Source organism: Leptodactylus fuscus, chromosome 7, assembly GCF_031893055.1.
Source record: "Leptodactylus fuscus isolate aLepFus1 chromosome 7, aLepFus1.hap2, whole genome shotgun sequence".
Taxonomy (NCBI): Eukaryota; Metazoa; Chordata; class Amphibia; order Anura; family Leptodactylidae; genus Leptodactylus; species Leptodactylus fuscus.
The window spans coordinates 60,904,392-60,921,002 of NC_134271.1; the positions used below are offsets into that span (position 1 = coordinate 60,904,392).

Genomic DNA, 16,611 nt, shown 5'->3' on the forward strand with positions numbered 1-16,611 from the left:
AGTTCATCATTCTGCAAAATAACGCAGAGCTAAAACTAAAACTGACCTTCCAGGATCGTAGACCTGCACAAACTGCTGATAACACTGGTGACCTGACCTTTAGAAAAGGTGCAACTACAATCAAAATGTGAGAAAGGGGGGACTATAGGGAGCAGATTATGTGATAGGCAGAGGAGGAGCAGCAAGGAATTCTGAAAGAACAAGGCAGAAACAGGAGGTGGGACTTTCATTAATCTGAGGTCACATGATCGCCCTCAATAGTATCTGCAGGTAATGCAAGAGAGACATCCTGTTTGCCCAGAAACCCATGCTAGATAACAATAGGTCACACTGGGATAACTTATTGAACAGTGGGAAAAGCAGGATAAGGATGCGTAGCCAACCATTATTATTGAAGGGATGGTCTTTCGGATAATATATTTATTAACCACTTCAGTACTGGGCCAATTTCTGGTCCAGGACCAGACACATTTTTTTTTTTTTTTTTTTTTTTGGTATATGCAGGTTTGAGGGCTGTAACATTTTTATCATATGTGTTATTCAACTAATTTCTGCATCTTTTTTCGGTGACACATAGGACTTTATTTTTATGTTGTTTTTATTTTTGCATGTGTTTTAATTTTTTTTATATATCGGAAAATATAAACAATAAAGGAAGAACATTGTGTTTGTTTTTCACTTTTCTTTTTTCATTTGATAACACAAACTGCTACTGAAAAACTTTATAAAATAGTTTTTATTTTGTATGGTGTCATCAGGGGTGGGGCTATAACCTTTAATAACGGTGTTTTATTGGTTTATTATTTTATTTATTTTTAAATTACTTTATTTACTTTTTTTTAACTTTTCTATAGTTTTTTTTCACATTGTGTCCCCATAAGGTCATAATAGACCTTTTTGTATTGGAGACTGATTCCCCTGCAATCGAGCCTGGTACATTTAGCTCTAGTTGCAGGAGGAATACAGCCTCTCGCATGCTGCTTTAAGACTAAAAGAGGTGATCTGGGTCCTGTAGGACCAAGCAGCTCTTGTAAGACACTGAACTTGGTGGATCATGTGACCACGGGGTCAGAGGGTGTCCGCATCATGGTGTCGCCCATAGCTGTGTATACATATAGATGGTATTTGAGTTAGAATTTTGGCATTTCAAGAAAAACACCATATTCATGAAGTAATCTATGACAGATTTCTAAATATGTCTAAAACTATGAACAGGAATCATAAGACAAAGTTCGATAGTACTGATAAATGTGCCCTACTATGCGTGTAAAGGCTGCAAGTGAATCTCTGGTGTGAACAGAATTTAAAGGGGTTTTCCCATCTCACTGTTTCAGAAGTTTGCCTGCTGTCTCTTCTTCTCACTTCCTCTATTTCTCCCCATTCCCCCCAGCTTGCTGAAGGACACTATGAAGTATCACAATATTTATGCAGATCAGATAATCTGCAGATGCTTGATGAGAACAGACTCAGTGTTATCTATGTGCTGAGCTGATGTCTGCAGAGCAATTTGCAGGATCTGTTCCATTGTTGGGAACGTATAACATTTTGATCACCTTTTATTCAATTATTTGAAGAGCTAAAACGACTAACAACAATGGCGACTTGGTGGCAAGTTTGATTTTAATCTCATATGGGAGAAATATTTTTATAGCTGAGGCATTTTTGGATGTGAGGGTACCCGACATGTATTTTATTTTTATATTGAATGGGAAATAGGGGCGATTTAAAGTTTTATACACTTGTTTCCTTTTTTTAAATTAACTTTGATTTTAGACTTCTCCTCCTAGGAATTTCATCCCTAAGAGGTCTGATTGATCCATACCATATACTATAATGCTAATGTATTACTTTGTATTGTAAAATCCTTGCTCTTCTACTAAACGATGTCCATTGAGGTGTGAATAGACCGTGATCTTATTAAAGAGAAAAATACAGAAGTAGAATAGTGAAGGTATGGGTGGGCACTCACCAATCAGTAGACGGCAAATCTTTACTTTGTATAAAAAGTATTTCTTTTATTTAGAACATAGTAAAATAAGTCCTCAGGGAGGGAAAGATAACATAATTGGCAAAGAAAAAAAGGCCTTTTTTTCTTTGCCAATTATGTTATCTTTCCCTCCCTGAGGACTTATTTTACTATGTTCTAAATAAAAGAAATACTTTTTATACAAAGTAAAGATTTGCCGTCTACTGATTGGTGAGTGCCCACCCATACCTTCACTATTCTACTTTTGCTACTGTTTTTTCTAAGGGTTGTGAGCACCACTTTTCGTCAGAAGAAATTCCCAACCCAAGAGATTTCACTCTTCATAGTGGATTATTATTTTTGCCGTTATTTTGGAGCGAGCAGTGCCGTCTACTTTTGTTCTTTGTTTCTGGCTAAAAGAGAAAAATACTCCTAGATGTATCAGACTCCACACAGTCTGTTGTCATTAACAGAACCAGTATCCAGAGAGTGGACATGGACTCTTAACCTCATAGAAGTGAAAAGGGGAGAAAGCGAAGGCCAGATAGTAAGTCACTTTATGTCAAACTTTTTAAAGAGTTAGTTTAAGTACTAAGGATCCTAGACCCAGCAGCGGCTTCTTCTCCCTCCATAGACTTTGGTGTGTGAGCATGACATCCTGTATCCACTCTGGGAGCAAATTTCCAAAGTCAGGTGCAAATGTAAATAAAAGTTAAGTAACTTGGTCAATACTTTCCTTCTCTGTACTGATATTATGTATAAGTGTTATCTGTATGCATGTATCTTCAACCGTCAACTATTGCTCCTAATCCTCCCATCTGCAGGCATGGCGGGGAGATGCCCGTGTCAGACTCCTCAGACAGAAGATTAACTTCCTGCGATATCAGGATCAGGCAATTGAAATCCAAGTTGAAGGACCCCATATACATTAGATGTCTGTTTTTCCTGTCAAAATTGGTGGATCCAGCCAAAAACCATCTAATATGTACCATTTAACTCTCCGCTGAGCTTCCATGATAGCCGACTCTCCAGTCCAGGAGGTATGGGAAAAATATACTTAAAGGGAGTCTGGTCAGTTCCAAAATGTCAGCCAAACCAATAACAGTACTGTGTAGGGGCCTTTAATAGGATTAGAAACATACCACTGTGGCCACAAATCTATGGTGCAGCACAGAAAAAAAATCACCTTCTTATGTACAGGTATATGCAAGCCAGCTGTCAAGTACACTGGGGGCAGAGTCTGATTTGTCAGATCTGCCTACAGACTTCAGAGATGCAGACAGATGCTGAAAATGTCATTCATAGCTGAACGGGAGTAGGCTGTGATTCCAGATATTTCCAAACCACTTGTAACTACCTGTAGGTAAATCTGGGCCTAAAGTCAGGCCCGTCTCCAAAGAACTTTAGGCTTATTTGCATATCCATAAAAAGATAATTGTTTTTGCATTGTTTCATAAGTTTGTAGCCACAAAGAAAGATATGTCTCAAATTTCCCTTTCCACTTATTAGGCTGGTTTCACCTCTTATCCTCAGTCAGATTCTTTGTTTACATAGAGATTCATCTCCATATTCATATCACATACACAACTCTATGGAGAGGGTAGGGGAGGAGAAACATGTATCCGACCAAGGAAAACATCTGCAAGGAGTTTGTATGTCCTTTCCGTGTTCACGTGGGTTTCCTCTGGGTACTCTGGTTTGTTCCCACACTTCAAAGACACACTGAAAGGGAATTGGTATTGTGAGCCTTAAATGGGACAATGCCTGTAAAGTGCTGAGGCATATGATGACACTACATAAAAAGAAATAAATAGATGAAAAGTTCCCTGTCTCACAGAGTGGCACAGTCTCACACTCACAGAGTGGCATTAGCAGTCATTTATATGAATTTTCCAGCAGTCTCTCCTCTCCCTCCCTTCTCCATAGATAAATATTTAAAAAGGAATCAGTGAAAGAGCTAGTTCACACGGGACAAAATGGTCAGGATTTTGACGCGAAATCCGTGTGAAAACCCTGCTCAAAAAACCGCCTCCCATTGAAATCAATGGGAGCTGGTCATTTTCTTTTTCCGCAAGCAGTTTGTTCCCACTCGCAGAAAAAAGAAGTGAGCTGCCCTTTCTTCAGGCGGACTCTCAGCCGCAGATGTTCACCTTGCGACAACACCCTTAGAGCTAGGCCCATTCATTTGGGCCTAATCTGGAGCAGAATGCCATGACGGAATGTGTACACGCGGAGCTCCGTGTGAACTAGACCTAATAAGTGGAAAAATAAGCACTTCATGTAGAAAATAATGAATGCTTTTTGTATGCAAAATTTTTTCCAGCCCTCAAAACAGAAAAATTGTTTTGTTATTTATTATTCATGTTGCAGCTTTCAGGTCCAACCAAAACCTTTCAAATTTTTTTTTTTTATTGTACTGTAGTAGGACTGCATGGCTGGGTTCCCCATGGCTTGTGCTCTACTAAATAATAATAATATCAACACAGTCCAGTTTTTTTTTTTTCTTTGCTGTTGCACTATAATTATAGGGTTGTTTTATACACATCAAACCATAAGACATTTTACTCATTACACTAGTAGATTGTCCGGGTGACCAACTCACATGGTCATCTACAGTATATATAATATAGAATCATGGTGTTATGTTGTCTTTCTATATTCAACCGTTTTCAGTGATGATACTGTTAGGAATGCTATGCTAAAGATTCTGCATTGTTATTAGAAGGGAATATAATAGCAATATATGGGGGTACTATATTATGGTGCCTAGTAGTATGAAGTCAGAGGGACTGTGCACCTCAGCCGTATGTGAGCAGTATCCTTTACAAATATTCACAACATCTACAATTTCTAACTTTTTCAGAACTGTTGATAGATTATAAAATCCATACTATTCAGTGGCAGAGTTCATTTAATGCCTGGTTAGCAGCTGCGGTGTATGCAAAATCCATTTTATTACTTAAACCTTGATTTATTTTTTTTTCTTTGAAACAACCAAACCACAGCGAACCAAGGGAAGCATACTGCAGAGCTGTGCTGAAGACCTGTTGATAAGTTATAGAACTACACACTAATTTCATATGCATAAGAAGTAACCAGACCTTTAATAAAGAGTATTGTCAAGTTTTCCATCCATTGTGCCCTTATATTGTCTGAAATATATGGGGTATAGTTTAGTTCTTTGGAATTCCATACCAAACTCATATATGAACCTTGGATATATTTTACATTTGCAAACACTTGAAGACTCAAACAAAGCCTTCCGGGCCAACACACAAGGGAGGCTTCTCTTTGGATTTTATTTAAAGCATCAGTTTTCATTCAAAAAAAGAAATGTGTGTGCACACGTCTGTGTGTGACAATGTATCTATGCATACATATACACACGCATGTATACATACACATACAAATGGTTAACTTTTTTTTTCACTTTTCTTTTTTCTTTAAAACAGAACAGACCTCTGTCTATTGACATGAAACAGAGTAAACAGGTAACACTGGGGTTGGGAAAAGTGTGCAGATTACAAACACCAAACAACAGGGAATATTACACCTTTACCAGCAAACCCTCTTCCCCCAAATTCTGACATCAGGCTGTGTTGCAAGTAAGCTCATCTGGGGTAAGGGCAGCGCCTGTGACACGCTATATACAGCACTGCTAATGCAGGCTATGAAGAGCTGTGTGTCCCACTGGGAGAAAAATTCAAATAAATTTATTTTTAGCAGTGAAAGATCCCTGCTGGTAAGAGCCAAGTGATCTTAAAAACATATTAAAAAATAACAGTAACAATAACAAGGAAAGGGGTAGAGGGGAAAGTTGTCTTTTGGTTAAAGAGCTAACAGGTTGGTTTACAATGTGGTATGTGGGGCATATTCTGTGACCCCCAACGCACGTCAAAATGAGAAACGCATTTGGACACATAAAAAAAATACACATAGGATCTTATCCATGTCTGAAAACTGTCTTGAATTAATGGCCTCATCTACAAGAAATACAGAAAGTCTGTTCATTATTCTTTAAAGTATATATATTTTTTTTTAGAGCTGTGGTTCCCGGATGTGGAAATTATAAAGCATGAATGCCACCCAACAATTCTTGTCCCATGGGAAGGCGTTTTTTTTTTTTCAACCCAGTCCTGAAATTTCTTTTCTGCCCAGTTAAGTTAGCAATTACTTAAAAAAATCAGTTACTGAACCAAAGAAAAAAAAATAAAAAGAAATAAAATAAAATAAATACATATATACACACATATATATCCCTATCCATATATATGTATATATAAAATTCCAAGACCAGAGTCAGAACACGGTGTGAACATTTGACCTGAGAATAACACAATTCCATTGGTTTCTTCTTAACAAAGCCATTCTAGATGAGCAGAAGGGCTGCTGATCTCCACAAAAAGGGACAAAAAAAAGGGAGTTGGGCCCAGGTCCCTGTGTAACGGCCCAATGTGACACTAGGTAGAGGGAAGAAAACAGGGCAGTGGGTCAGGTGCAGGAATGAAAAAATCCATACTGGGGGAGGGAGGGGTTCCTCTTTTTTGGTTAAAAGCTTTGGAATTTGCAGTATTTTGTTTGTGAAACTGGTTTGTTATTTATCTTTTATTATTTAAAATTCATATTTATTATTATTATTATATCATCGTCCAACTCCGAAGTCTACAGTCGTAAAGAACCCACTCCCACAGCAGTTCGAGAGCCGTCCTCGTGACAGCTGGGGTTCTCAGGAGCGCTTACAGGACTTCCTACCCTGTCAGACTTTTGGCTGAGGTCCGAATCAGATTCCTCAGAGAAACCGTCTGTTGGAAAGGAGGTCGCAACCCCTGAGGTGCTGCACGGACTTGAGGTAACTGTTGAGGATGAGGAAAATGTGGGGTGAGGAGGAGGTTTTCTGGGAGTACTGTGAGACCAAGTCTTTGTGGAGGCATGGGGAGAAGCAGAAGGGGAAGGGGGTGAGAGGCTGGCTTTGGAGTCAGCAGCAGACTGAGAGGTAGATGCGGTGTCAGGATTGGGGAAGCAGGCAGAGTGAGGTAATAAACTAGGGTGCTCTTTGGCATTTCTTGCTGTTCTTTTGATTGTTCTGTGTTTGTGCAAGGGTGACTCCAGATGTTGACGCAGAGCATCGCCCCCACACAGAGTGGCCTCACAGCCTAAGCAGCGGTAGGAGCCGCTACTGTCACCAGTGGGGACGCATGTCACAAACTCTTGCAGGTTCACCACAGATTGGCCAAAGTAGCAGAGGGACTTCACATGGCTAATAGCCGCCTCCTCGCTGCTGAAGCTCAGCTCACACTTCCGGCAGACCAACTTGTACTGCACCTTTGGAACTATAAGTGGGTCCAAGAGACAGTCTGCACCTTGATTTTCAATTTCTGGTTGTTCTTGGGGTTTGTTGGAGTGCGATACCTCAAGGGCTGCAGGATTCTGTTCTTCCATCTTTGGGGAGTCTTTGGCAGGGTCTTTGTCAGAGGGAGAAACAATAGAAGGTGTTGGGGTTTGGCTTGCTTTGGGCTGTTGCTGCTGCAGTCTTTGATGATGATGATGATGATGCTGCTGCTGCTGCTGTTTTTGCTGCTGCATTTGAAGTTGGCGCTGCTGCTGCTGTAGGGCTTCTTGTAAACTTTGCTGGTACTGTTGATATTGTTGAAGCAAAGAACTTGGTGAAAGCCCCATCAAAGCTTGGGAGATTGCTGGGTTGTATGGGAAAAGGCCTTCCATTCCATACATTGGTTGCAGGTAACCACCCGGCAAGGTCCCAGGAATCTGAGTGCTATAGTAGGGAGAAAAACCGGGAACAAAGTAAGGAAGAAACTGACTTGTGAGCAGGGCAGATGGATCTGATGTCAAAGCTGCTTGCAAAGCCTGCAACTGGGATGGATCAACCACATACTCCATGCCTGGCATCGAGCTGGAAGTGGATGCTGGAGTGTCCCCTTTCTCTTTTTTTAGTACAGGTGAGGGATCCCCTTTGCCTTTCACCCTTTCCTTCTCTTTCACCTTCTCACCATCTTTTTCTTTCTGCAACTCTTGAGGTTGGGGAGCAGGTACAGGGAGAGTCTGTGAGGGGATGGAGGGGCTTAATGATTTGGGAGGCTGTTTATTTGGTTGCCCAGAAGTGGGGAGTCCAGGTGAAGGAACTGTGGTGTTGGACACACCCATTACATTGGATTTTGGAGAACTTAAAGCTGAAAAAAGTAAGAGAAATAACAATTACTCAACTGAATAGTTTTCAAGAACAATATTATCTATTAAATTTGCAGACTCCTATGTAAAAGGATCTATAATCTAGGCAACATTTCTAATATTTTGCATCATTGATAGCTTGTGGCTAATAAGCAGATGAAATAATCTTAGTCATTTTACTATATTTATTCCCCTTTATAAAAACAATAATTTGGGCACATCTAACAGTGGCTTGCATTAGGCATAACCCAAGGACAATTAAGGATATGAGATGTTTTTAGCACATGAAGAGGATATGAAACAATGCTAGTATTATCAAACAAGGATTATGAAGCTGCCAAATTCAATGCCGTTGATATGTGGTGCAGATGTGATGCATGGTGCACCCTTTGGTTGAATTCTTTATAGGAGTTTTCTAAATGCTGCTTACTGCAATAGCTCTCATAGGCTATAAGTCAGCTAGCTCCATTGTTCTCTGATCTTCCGTTAAAATAACATTAGTGTAGAGCCAAGCATAAATAAAACTAAACTGTATAACTAAAAACATTACAGGGCTGAAGCAGATATTAAATCAGGAAATGACTGACTGATGATTCAGGAACGCTAAATACTGTTCTCAAAGGGCTGTCGAATTAGGTACAATATAACTGGCTATCAGAATTTGGGTGGTGCCACACAGTGTACCGAATTCAATGACAACTGCACTCACTTTTGGGGCCACAGGTGCTTTACCCTATATGTGACACACTGAATAGTTCCAGGCTATTTCTCATCACTGGCCTTGATAGCAGCAAAACTCCTCATTCAGTAATAAGAAATAGCCTGGAGTCAATAGTGTAACTGCATTCGGTACATAGTATGGCACCACCCTAAGGATGCTATCAGACATGGTGTTTTTACTTGCCTTAGCACATGCAGTTCATGAAACCACACTTGTGTTTGGCATTTTATATCGGTAAAAACAACATGTGACATAGCACCCTAAGGGTCCATTCACACGTCGGGGGGGGGGGGGGGAGATGGTGAGGAATTTGGTGTGGAATTTCAGTGCTGAATAAAAAGCTTCCCATTGACTTCAATGGGTTCCTTTCTCTGCTAGCAGAAAAAGGAACCCATTGAAGGCCTTTTTTTTCGGCGCTGAAATTCAACACCAAATTCCTCACCATTTTCCTCCGTATGAATGGAACCTAAGCGTACAAAAGTCTTCGCTCTTGATTGGTCCATTCATTAAGGTCATAATTTTATCAATATTACACCTGACTGGACCAGCCCTTCAACAGCATTTTATGTAATAATAAAAATAAATAAAAACACCACACATAACAGCATTAATTTGTATCAATTTTTATCGATCATGCCACAAAGAACCAATACATTTCTTTACAATAAGTGAAGCCTATTTCCTTAACAGAGCACATATTTACAGAACACTTACAAAATGGCTGCACATGGCTAATGTGTCTAATATATTATATATTCAACATACTACAAAATTAGAGTTTGGTTTTACAAAATATCTTCAAATAATATACTAAAGCTCTCTAGAACTATGACATGAATAGCAGATTTGGTATTCTCCTAGATAACAAACAGATGGTTTGCTATCTAACATATTCTATAAAGCATTTTTATCAATGTAAGTTTGCTAAAATCTAATTTAAAATTCTAGAAGCCCAAAGTAATAACCTCTTTAGACTAACGAAGAAAAAAAAAAACCTTGACTATGGACTTGTGACTAATAACCTGATATCAGAACACTTTCACGACCAATAGCACTTATTGTGTGCCCACCTGTATTAGCAGGAGTAAATCCTGGCAAAGATGGGCTGTTGATACCAGGTAACAGTACTGGAGGGATACCTTGTAGAGCTGAGTATGGTGTTGGAAGATTGAGTGCTTGTAAGGAAGGGTTATCAAACACACCCTGCTGTTGTGGAGTCAAACCCAGAACCTCATTGGCTTTTTTAATTCGATCTAACTCTTGCTGAGCCATAAGTTGGCGAACAGTGGCTGGATCAAAGTATTCTTTCTCCTTGTCCAACTGGCTACCAATAGCTTCCTTAACTTTGGAGATATGCTGCTGGGAGAAGATATGATCACGCACAGACAGGCGTGCGCTATATTTAATACCACACAAGGTGCACTCTGTTTTGGGTCCCTCATAGTTTGCCTGGTTTATTCCAAAGTGCTTGGCCATACTTAGTTTGGACTTCTTTTCTTTTGCCCTGGCATTTTGAAACCACACTTGGACAACTCTCTTTGGCAGTCCAATATCATTGCCCAGGACTTCACACTCCAACATGGTTGGTGTTCTATAATCGTTAAAACAGGATTTGAGCACTTTCAGCTGAAGATTTGTCATTTGTGTTCGAAACCTCTTTTGACCAGGTCGATCTCCACTCTCCCCTGACTTGCCAGCTGAACCACTTGTACCAGGGCTAGGAGAACAAGGATCTGCAAGACTGGAAGTTTCACTGTAATCAATTATACCTTCATTCTCATACTCTTTGCTGTAGTAGCTTGGAGCAGGACTGACTAATCCAGAAGACATCTGGTCCTCATACTCAGACATTGCCAACATGGAAGATTTTGGCAACCCTTCACTAGTTATAGATGAAGATTTGTTGTCAGCTAATATGCCCGTTGTACTGTCGTTGTCAGCATTTCCTTCATCTCCTGTAGTGGTGTCAGTTATAGCAGTATTCACTGAGGAGCAATCATCATTGTCCAACTTAGTCTGATCAAAGCCTAAATTGACAGATGACATGGATGGGCTCTCAAAATCTTCCATGCCTTCAACTTTAATGGATGATGGGCTGAGCAGTGTCCGAGGAGAAAGATCTATGGATTTACTCACTGGGGAAAGAGAAATACATTGTCCATCATTGCTGCTATGTGGCAAGTTATGAAATACATTACTGTCAAAAAGATCTCCTTTCATCTGCATTCCTCCATCACAATCAACCAGCATTGCTGATAAATTCATGTTATAGCCAGCTCGTTTTGCCTCATGCCAGTGTCGGGATCGTATGTGAGCTTCCAGTGCAGTTTTTGCTTTAAATAAAGCTCTGCAAAATGGGCAACGTCTGTGAGCCTGTGCTGGGCCAACAGCTCTAAACTGGCCCTTTCGCTCCCTTGCTCGTGTGTTCTGAAACCAAACTTGAACCACCCTTTTCTTCAGACCTACTTCATGGGCAATGTGATCCAGCATTTTACGTGTTGGGTTAGAATCTAGCAAATATTTCTGGTACAAAATTTCTAGTTGCTCAGGTGTAATTGTGGTTCTTAATCGCTTGTCCCTTTGAGGCTCATCTCCACCTGTACCACTATCATTCTCCCCTGGACTTGCACTAGCTTTTTCTTCTAGCTTTCTTTTAAGTGAATTCATTGTTGAGGATGGTGTTGAAGGAGAAGTTGCTGAGCTAGTTGGCATTTGAGAAAGCCCCCCGGAAAGCAGTTGTCCTGCTAATAGTGGATTGCTAGGGTCAAAAAGCATAAAGGACATATCCATTGGTCGATCTAAAAACTGAGGATGGATAAACTGATTTTGTGCACTCAGAAAATGGAGCTGTTGATGTTCTTGCCAATGCTCAAAGGAAGGGAAAGCCAGCTTGCACTGATCACATTGATATGGAATTAACTGATGTGGCAAATTGGTCAACTGTTGCGGGGTTGATGAATGAAGGGGCTTCATAGGATGATGAGAGATCTGCACTGCATTTGGACTCGACTGAGTCATAGTACAGTGTGAGGCTTGGGGCTGTGTGGATGGAGATGAGATAGGTGGAAGTTTCTGTGGTGTTGCACTAGCTTTTTGTTCTGATTGATCCTGCTGTGGAGGTTGAGACTGTGTGCTCTGAGGCTGCTGTGGCTCTTGCTTTGGTTGCTGTGGCTGTTCTAGAGTTTGGTTTTGCTGTGTCCTAGGAAATTCGAAAGACTTTGGTTTATCATCATGGGTACAGTCTGATTTTAAACTACACATTGAAGGCTCATCTATGTCCATCAGATGTTGAGGGAAAGGTGTGCTAGTTGTGTTTGTGGAAGTTGAAGCTGCAGTGCTAAAAGATTGATAGGGCATAGGAGTACTACATGATGAGCTTGATGGAGTCAGCAAATCAGTGGCATCCATAGAATCCTCATTTTGGCTGTCATCATGCATGTCTTCATCCTCATCTTTATAACATAGCTTTTTCTGATGTTTAATTAGGTCAAAAATCCTCTGAAACACCAAGCTGCATTTTTTACACTGATAGTTTAAGTTGCTTGTACGGATATACCTGTCATTTGTCAGCTCACGCCTTTCTCCTTCCTTGCCATCAACTTGATTTTCATAGTTCTTTCGCGCTTTTTGACGAGCATTCTGAAACCAGACGACAATAACACGTGTAGGGAGGTTAAGTAGATTGGAAAGCTGTTCAAATTCATCATCTTTAGGATATGCATTGGCATCAAAAAAGTCTTGGAGGACACGAAGCTGGTAGTCTGTGAAACGTGTTCTGGAAGACCTCTTATTTCCCCAGTATTCATGTTTTTGAGGCTCTGGAGATGGAGGCCTTGAATCCATCTTCAGTTCTTCCAAACTAGTAATGGGAGGATTGTTAAAATTATAAGGGGAATCTTTGTTGCGTTGACGCTCCTTGAAAAGGGTGTTTCTAAACCAGTGCTTAATCACTTTTTGGGGTAGTCCAGATTTATCAGCCATTTCTTTAATCTGTTCCTCACTAGGGGAGTTGTTAATATCAAAATATTGCCTTAGAACCCTTAGCTGGTCATCAGTGATCCTGGTCCTTGGCCTTTTGTTCTGCTGCTGCAGGAGACTGGGGTTTAACTGATGCTGATATAACTGGGCCAAGTCTGCAGAAAGAGTGTCTACTGACCCCAACTGTGGTGGCAGCTGAGCTGGCATTGACTGTATGGGCATCGTCTGCATCATGAGTGGTGAAAAAATTGGCAGTTCCATTGGCATTGAAAGTTGAGCTAATGATACCGATGACTGTGCTGGTGAAATGCTAGGTGGTGTGAGAGGAGGAGCAGAGACAGGGACAGTTGGTGTGATAGCTGGCTGTGGAGTTGCTGGAGGTGGTGGTGGTGGAGGAGGCGGTGGAGGGGGTGGGGGTGCCTCTGGTGTTTGGGGTCTCAGTGGATACAACTTTTCATAATGGTCTCTGTATTGCTTTGCAAATTGTTCAAGCTGCTTAAAGGGCAAATAGCGTTGGTGAACATGCTCTTGGTGGCTTTTTAGTATAAGTATATTAGAGAAAAGCTTTCCACATGAGCTGCATTCTAATTTCTCTAAACAATCAGTTTGCTCACTCTTCCCATTCTTTTTCTGTGCTTTCTGTTTGTTTTCATTGTACTGAATTACAAGTTCAAACCCAAAATTTTCAAGCAAGGCTTTGGTGGCATTCCCTCGTGCATCTGAAGCAATACGAGGTGGAAGCAAGAGAGACTCAGAAGAGGAACCAGTTGCAAAGTCTTTCTTTTCTTTACACCTCAAAGAATCAGACACAGATTCACTCATTACTGCCATGTCGTCTGCTCTCTCAGAGAACTCTTTTTCTTTCTTTAGTTCCTTTAAATGATCTTTCACAGGTTTGTTCTTTTGTTCTAATGGTTGTAGAAGAGTGGCATGGGACTCAGACATACACATCTGGCTTTGCTGCTGTTGGAGGAGATGTGAATGGTGAGGGTGAGCTTGTGTAAGTTGTAGTGGAGTTTTAATGTCTTCCAGTAAACCGGTGCTACTTCCCGTCAAAGTTAGTGTACCACTAGTCAGGGGCAAACTGACTTCAGGGTTGAACTGGAAATCTGTACTTGGGATGTAAAAAGGAAACAGTAAATGTTGCTGCTGCTGGAGTTGAAGCAATGTCTCAGTCGTCATTGGAAAATGAGGAAGAAGAGTTGGATTCAACAGCTGAGATTGTAGGATGGCAGCTTGCTGTTGTAGTTCTTGCTGTAAATGGGCTTGCACCTGTGCCTGGGCTTGTGCCAGTGTTTGAGCTTGCTGTTGCTGCTGCTGTTGTTGTTGATGCTGCCGTGAAGCTATCATATCTGCTAATTTTTTGCGATTAACATCTTTATGTTCAGGAGGGCAAGAAACGCTGGCTGCAATTAGACTGGATGTGCAAGGATTGACTACTGGTTCAATAGTAGCTTGACTCATGAAACTGGAGCTTGCTGCAGGTGTAACTGTGGTTGTACAGGTTGAAATGGTGGTGACGCTGCTACTGACAGGGTTTGAGGTTGTTGTGGAGGTTACAGACACACAAGTACTGTTGGCACTGACTCCACTATTACTACCACTTGCTGCTTCTAGTTTTGCTGCACGGGCCTTTGTTTGGTGCAATACAGACCTCATATGAATTTCAAGAGTGGAGCTCTGGCTGTATGCAACATTACAGGTATTACATTTAAATGGTTTGTTATCTGGGCTACTGGTGGGCTCAGGCTGCCCAGTTGTGGATTCTTGTAAAGCTCTTTTAAGTTTGTGCAGATGAGACACAGAATTGTAATGGACCAGTAGAATGTTCTTCTGGGTGAAAGACTCTTTGCATACAGTACACTTATAGGGTCGGGACGGATCCAAAAACTTCTCCATTGTAAAATTTGGGCCCTTACGGAAAGGAAGTGCTCGTTTCGGTTCAGAACCAGAGTCTTCTAGCAAAGAACCAGAATCACTACCTGTGGGACTCTGCTTATCTTCCAGGTCACTCTCATCCTCTTTTTCATCATCTACCAGCATGCTCTGATCATCTGCCATTGAAGCATCTCCCACATTTGTAAGGTCTCCATTTACTAAAAGCCCACTGTACAGCTGCTGAATGTCAGACTCGCTCAGCTCCAGATGGCTGGTTTCCAGATGCTTCTTAAGAGCTTGGAATGTGCGGAAGCTTCTCTGGCAAAGACAGCACATGGTGGCAGCACGGATCACGTGATACTGAGAATGCAACTGAAGTTTTTCAATAGTCTTGAAAGCTAAGCTGCACTGGTTGCAACGATATTTGTAAACGTGGCGATCGGAAACTGGCAATTGAGGGCGCTTGTTGTGAACTTCGTTGAAATGCGTTTGGAGAGCAGCAGAGGTTTTAAACACTTGGTTACATCCTTTCTTCCAACATAAGAACCCAGAATCTTCTCTTGCAGAATTACTGTCACTTGCAGGTGCTTTCTGTTCAGTACTCAGCTCAATCCCATCAGGAACAGCTGCACTCTTAGACACTGCTTCAGCAGGTTCTAAAGAAAAAAAAGAGAACAACAAACTATATAACCACATGCGTATATGTTTGACTTATAACCACCCTCTTCAGGATCCTGTTTAAGCCTGTGGCTCCACTTTGTGTGCTTTTTTACTGCAGATTTTCCTGTGGTTTTTTGAGCCAAAGCTAAGAATGGCTACAAAAGGAATAGGAAATATATAGGAAATAGTTCTACTTCTACCTCCTGGTCAATCCACTTCTGGCTTTGGCTCAAAAACTGCAGCAAACTCTGCAACAACAAAAAAAGCTGCGTTTCTACAACATGGGGCCTCAGCCTACGGCTAAAACCACAGGCTGCAAAAATGCAGCTAAAAAAATGCTGCTGTAAAAAAATGCAGAAGAAATGCTGCAAAAAGGCTTACATTTTTCACTACTTTTCTGCACCATTTCTCATTTTTACCTTCCCCACCCTATATAAGTCTATATGTGAATATGTTGTTTTTTCTGCAGCATTTTTTTCCCACAATGTGTGGACACAAAATCTCATTCACTCTGCAGTTAATGTTAACTGCAGCAGTTTTTTCAGGAACAGCCCAAAACGCTGTGTGGCCCTAGCATTTATTACTTGCCCCCACAGGTAAAATTAATATGCTGTATTATGATTTTATTTAATTTCATCAATATTTAGTTTGCTTGGACTGTTGGGATGAAATATTGGTACAGTAACACAGCTTTTTTTGTTGCAGATTTTACTGCGTTTTTGTGAGCCAAAGCCAAGAATGGTTAGAAGAGAAATGGAAAAAATATAGGAAGTGCTTATAAATCTTGCTTCTGTTCAATCCACCCCTGGTTTTGGCTCATAAAAACCAGAACAAAATATGCAACAACAACATTAAAAAAAAGCTGTGTTTTCGCAATGTGAGGCCTCAACCTAAGGGAGCCTTCTCGTAGAGTTTACGCTCCGCTCATTCAGACATGTAAACACGTGTCAAAGTGACTGCTGTAAAACACTATCCCATAGACTTCAATGTGTGCCGGTCTTACGTGCGTTACACATTGAAATCAATGGGAGGCTTTTAAACCCATTGATTTCAATGTGTAGCGCGCGTAAGTCGGCACCCATTGAAATCAATGGGATCTGTTTTGAAGCGCCTCGCTCTTACACGTGTTTACTAGAGATGAGCGAGTACTGTTCGGATCAGCCGATCCGAACAGCACGCTCCATAGAAATGAATGAATGCACCTGGTACTTCCACTTTGACG

General features: G+C 40.9%; 1 protein-coding gene across 3 annotated transcripts in view; it reads right to left on the minus strand.

The window, feature by feature from the left end:
• Positions 1-4,971: 4,971 nt before the first annotated feature.
• The window catches only part of ZFHX3 (zinc finger homeobox 3), an 84,406-nt gene continuing 72,766 nt past the window's right edge, over positions 4,972-16,611 (minus strand). For 2 of the 3 annotated variants that reach the window (XM_075281997.1, XM_075281998.1), the window contains exons 9-10: positions 9,944-15,385; positions 4,973-8,154 (exon numbers count right to left, since the gene is read on the minus strand). In XM_075281997.1, coding sequence (XP_075138098.1) covers positions 6,629-8,154; positions 9,944-15,385 — 6,968 coding nt within the window. In that variant the 3' untranslated portion in view covers positions 4,973-6,628. Of the gene's footprint in view, positions 8,155-9,943; positions 15,386-16,611 lie in introns of all 3 variants that reach the window. The other variant, XM_075281999.1, reaches the window with a different exon arrangement.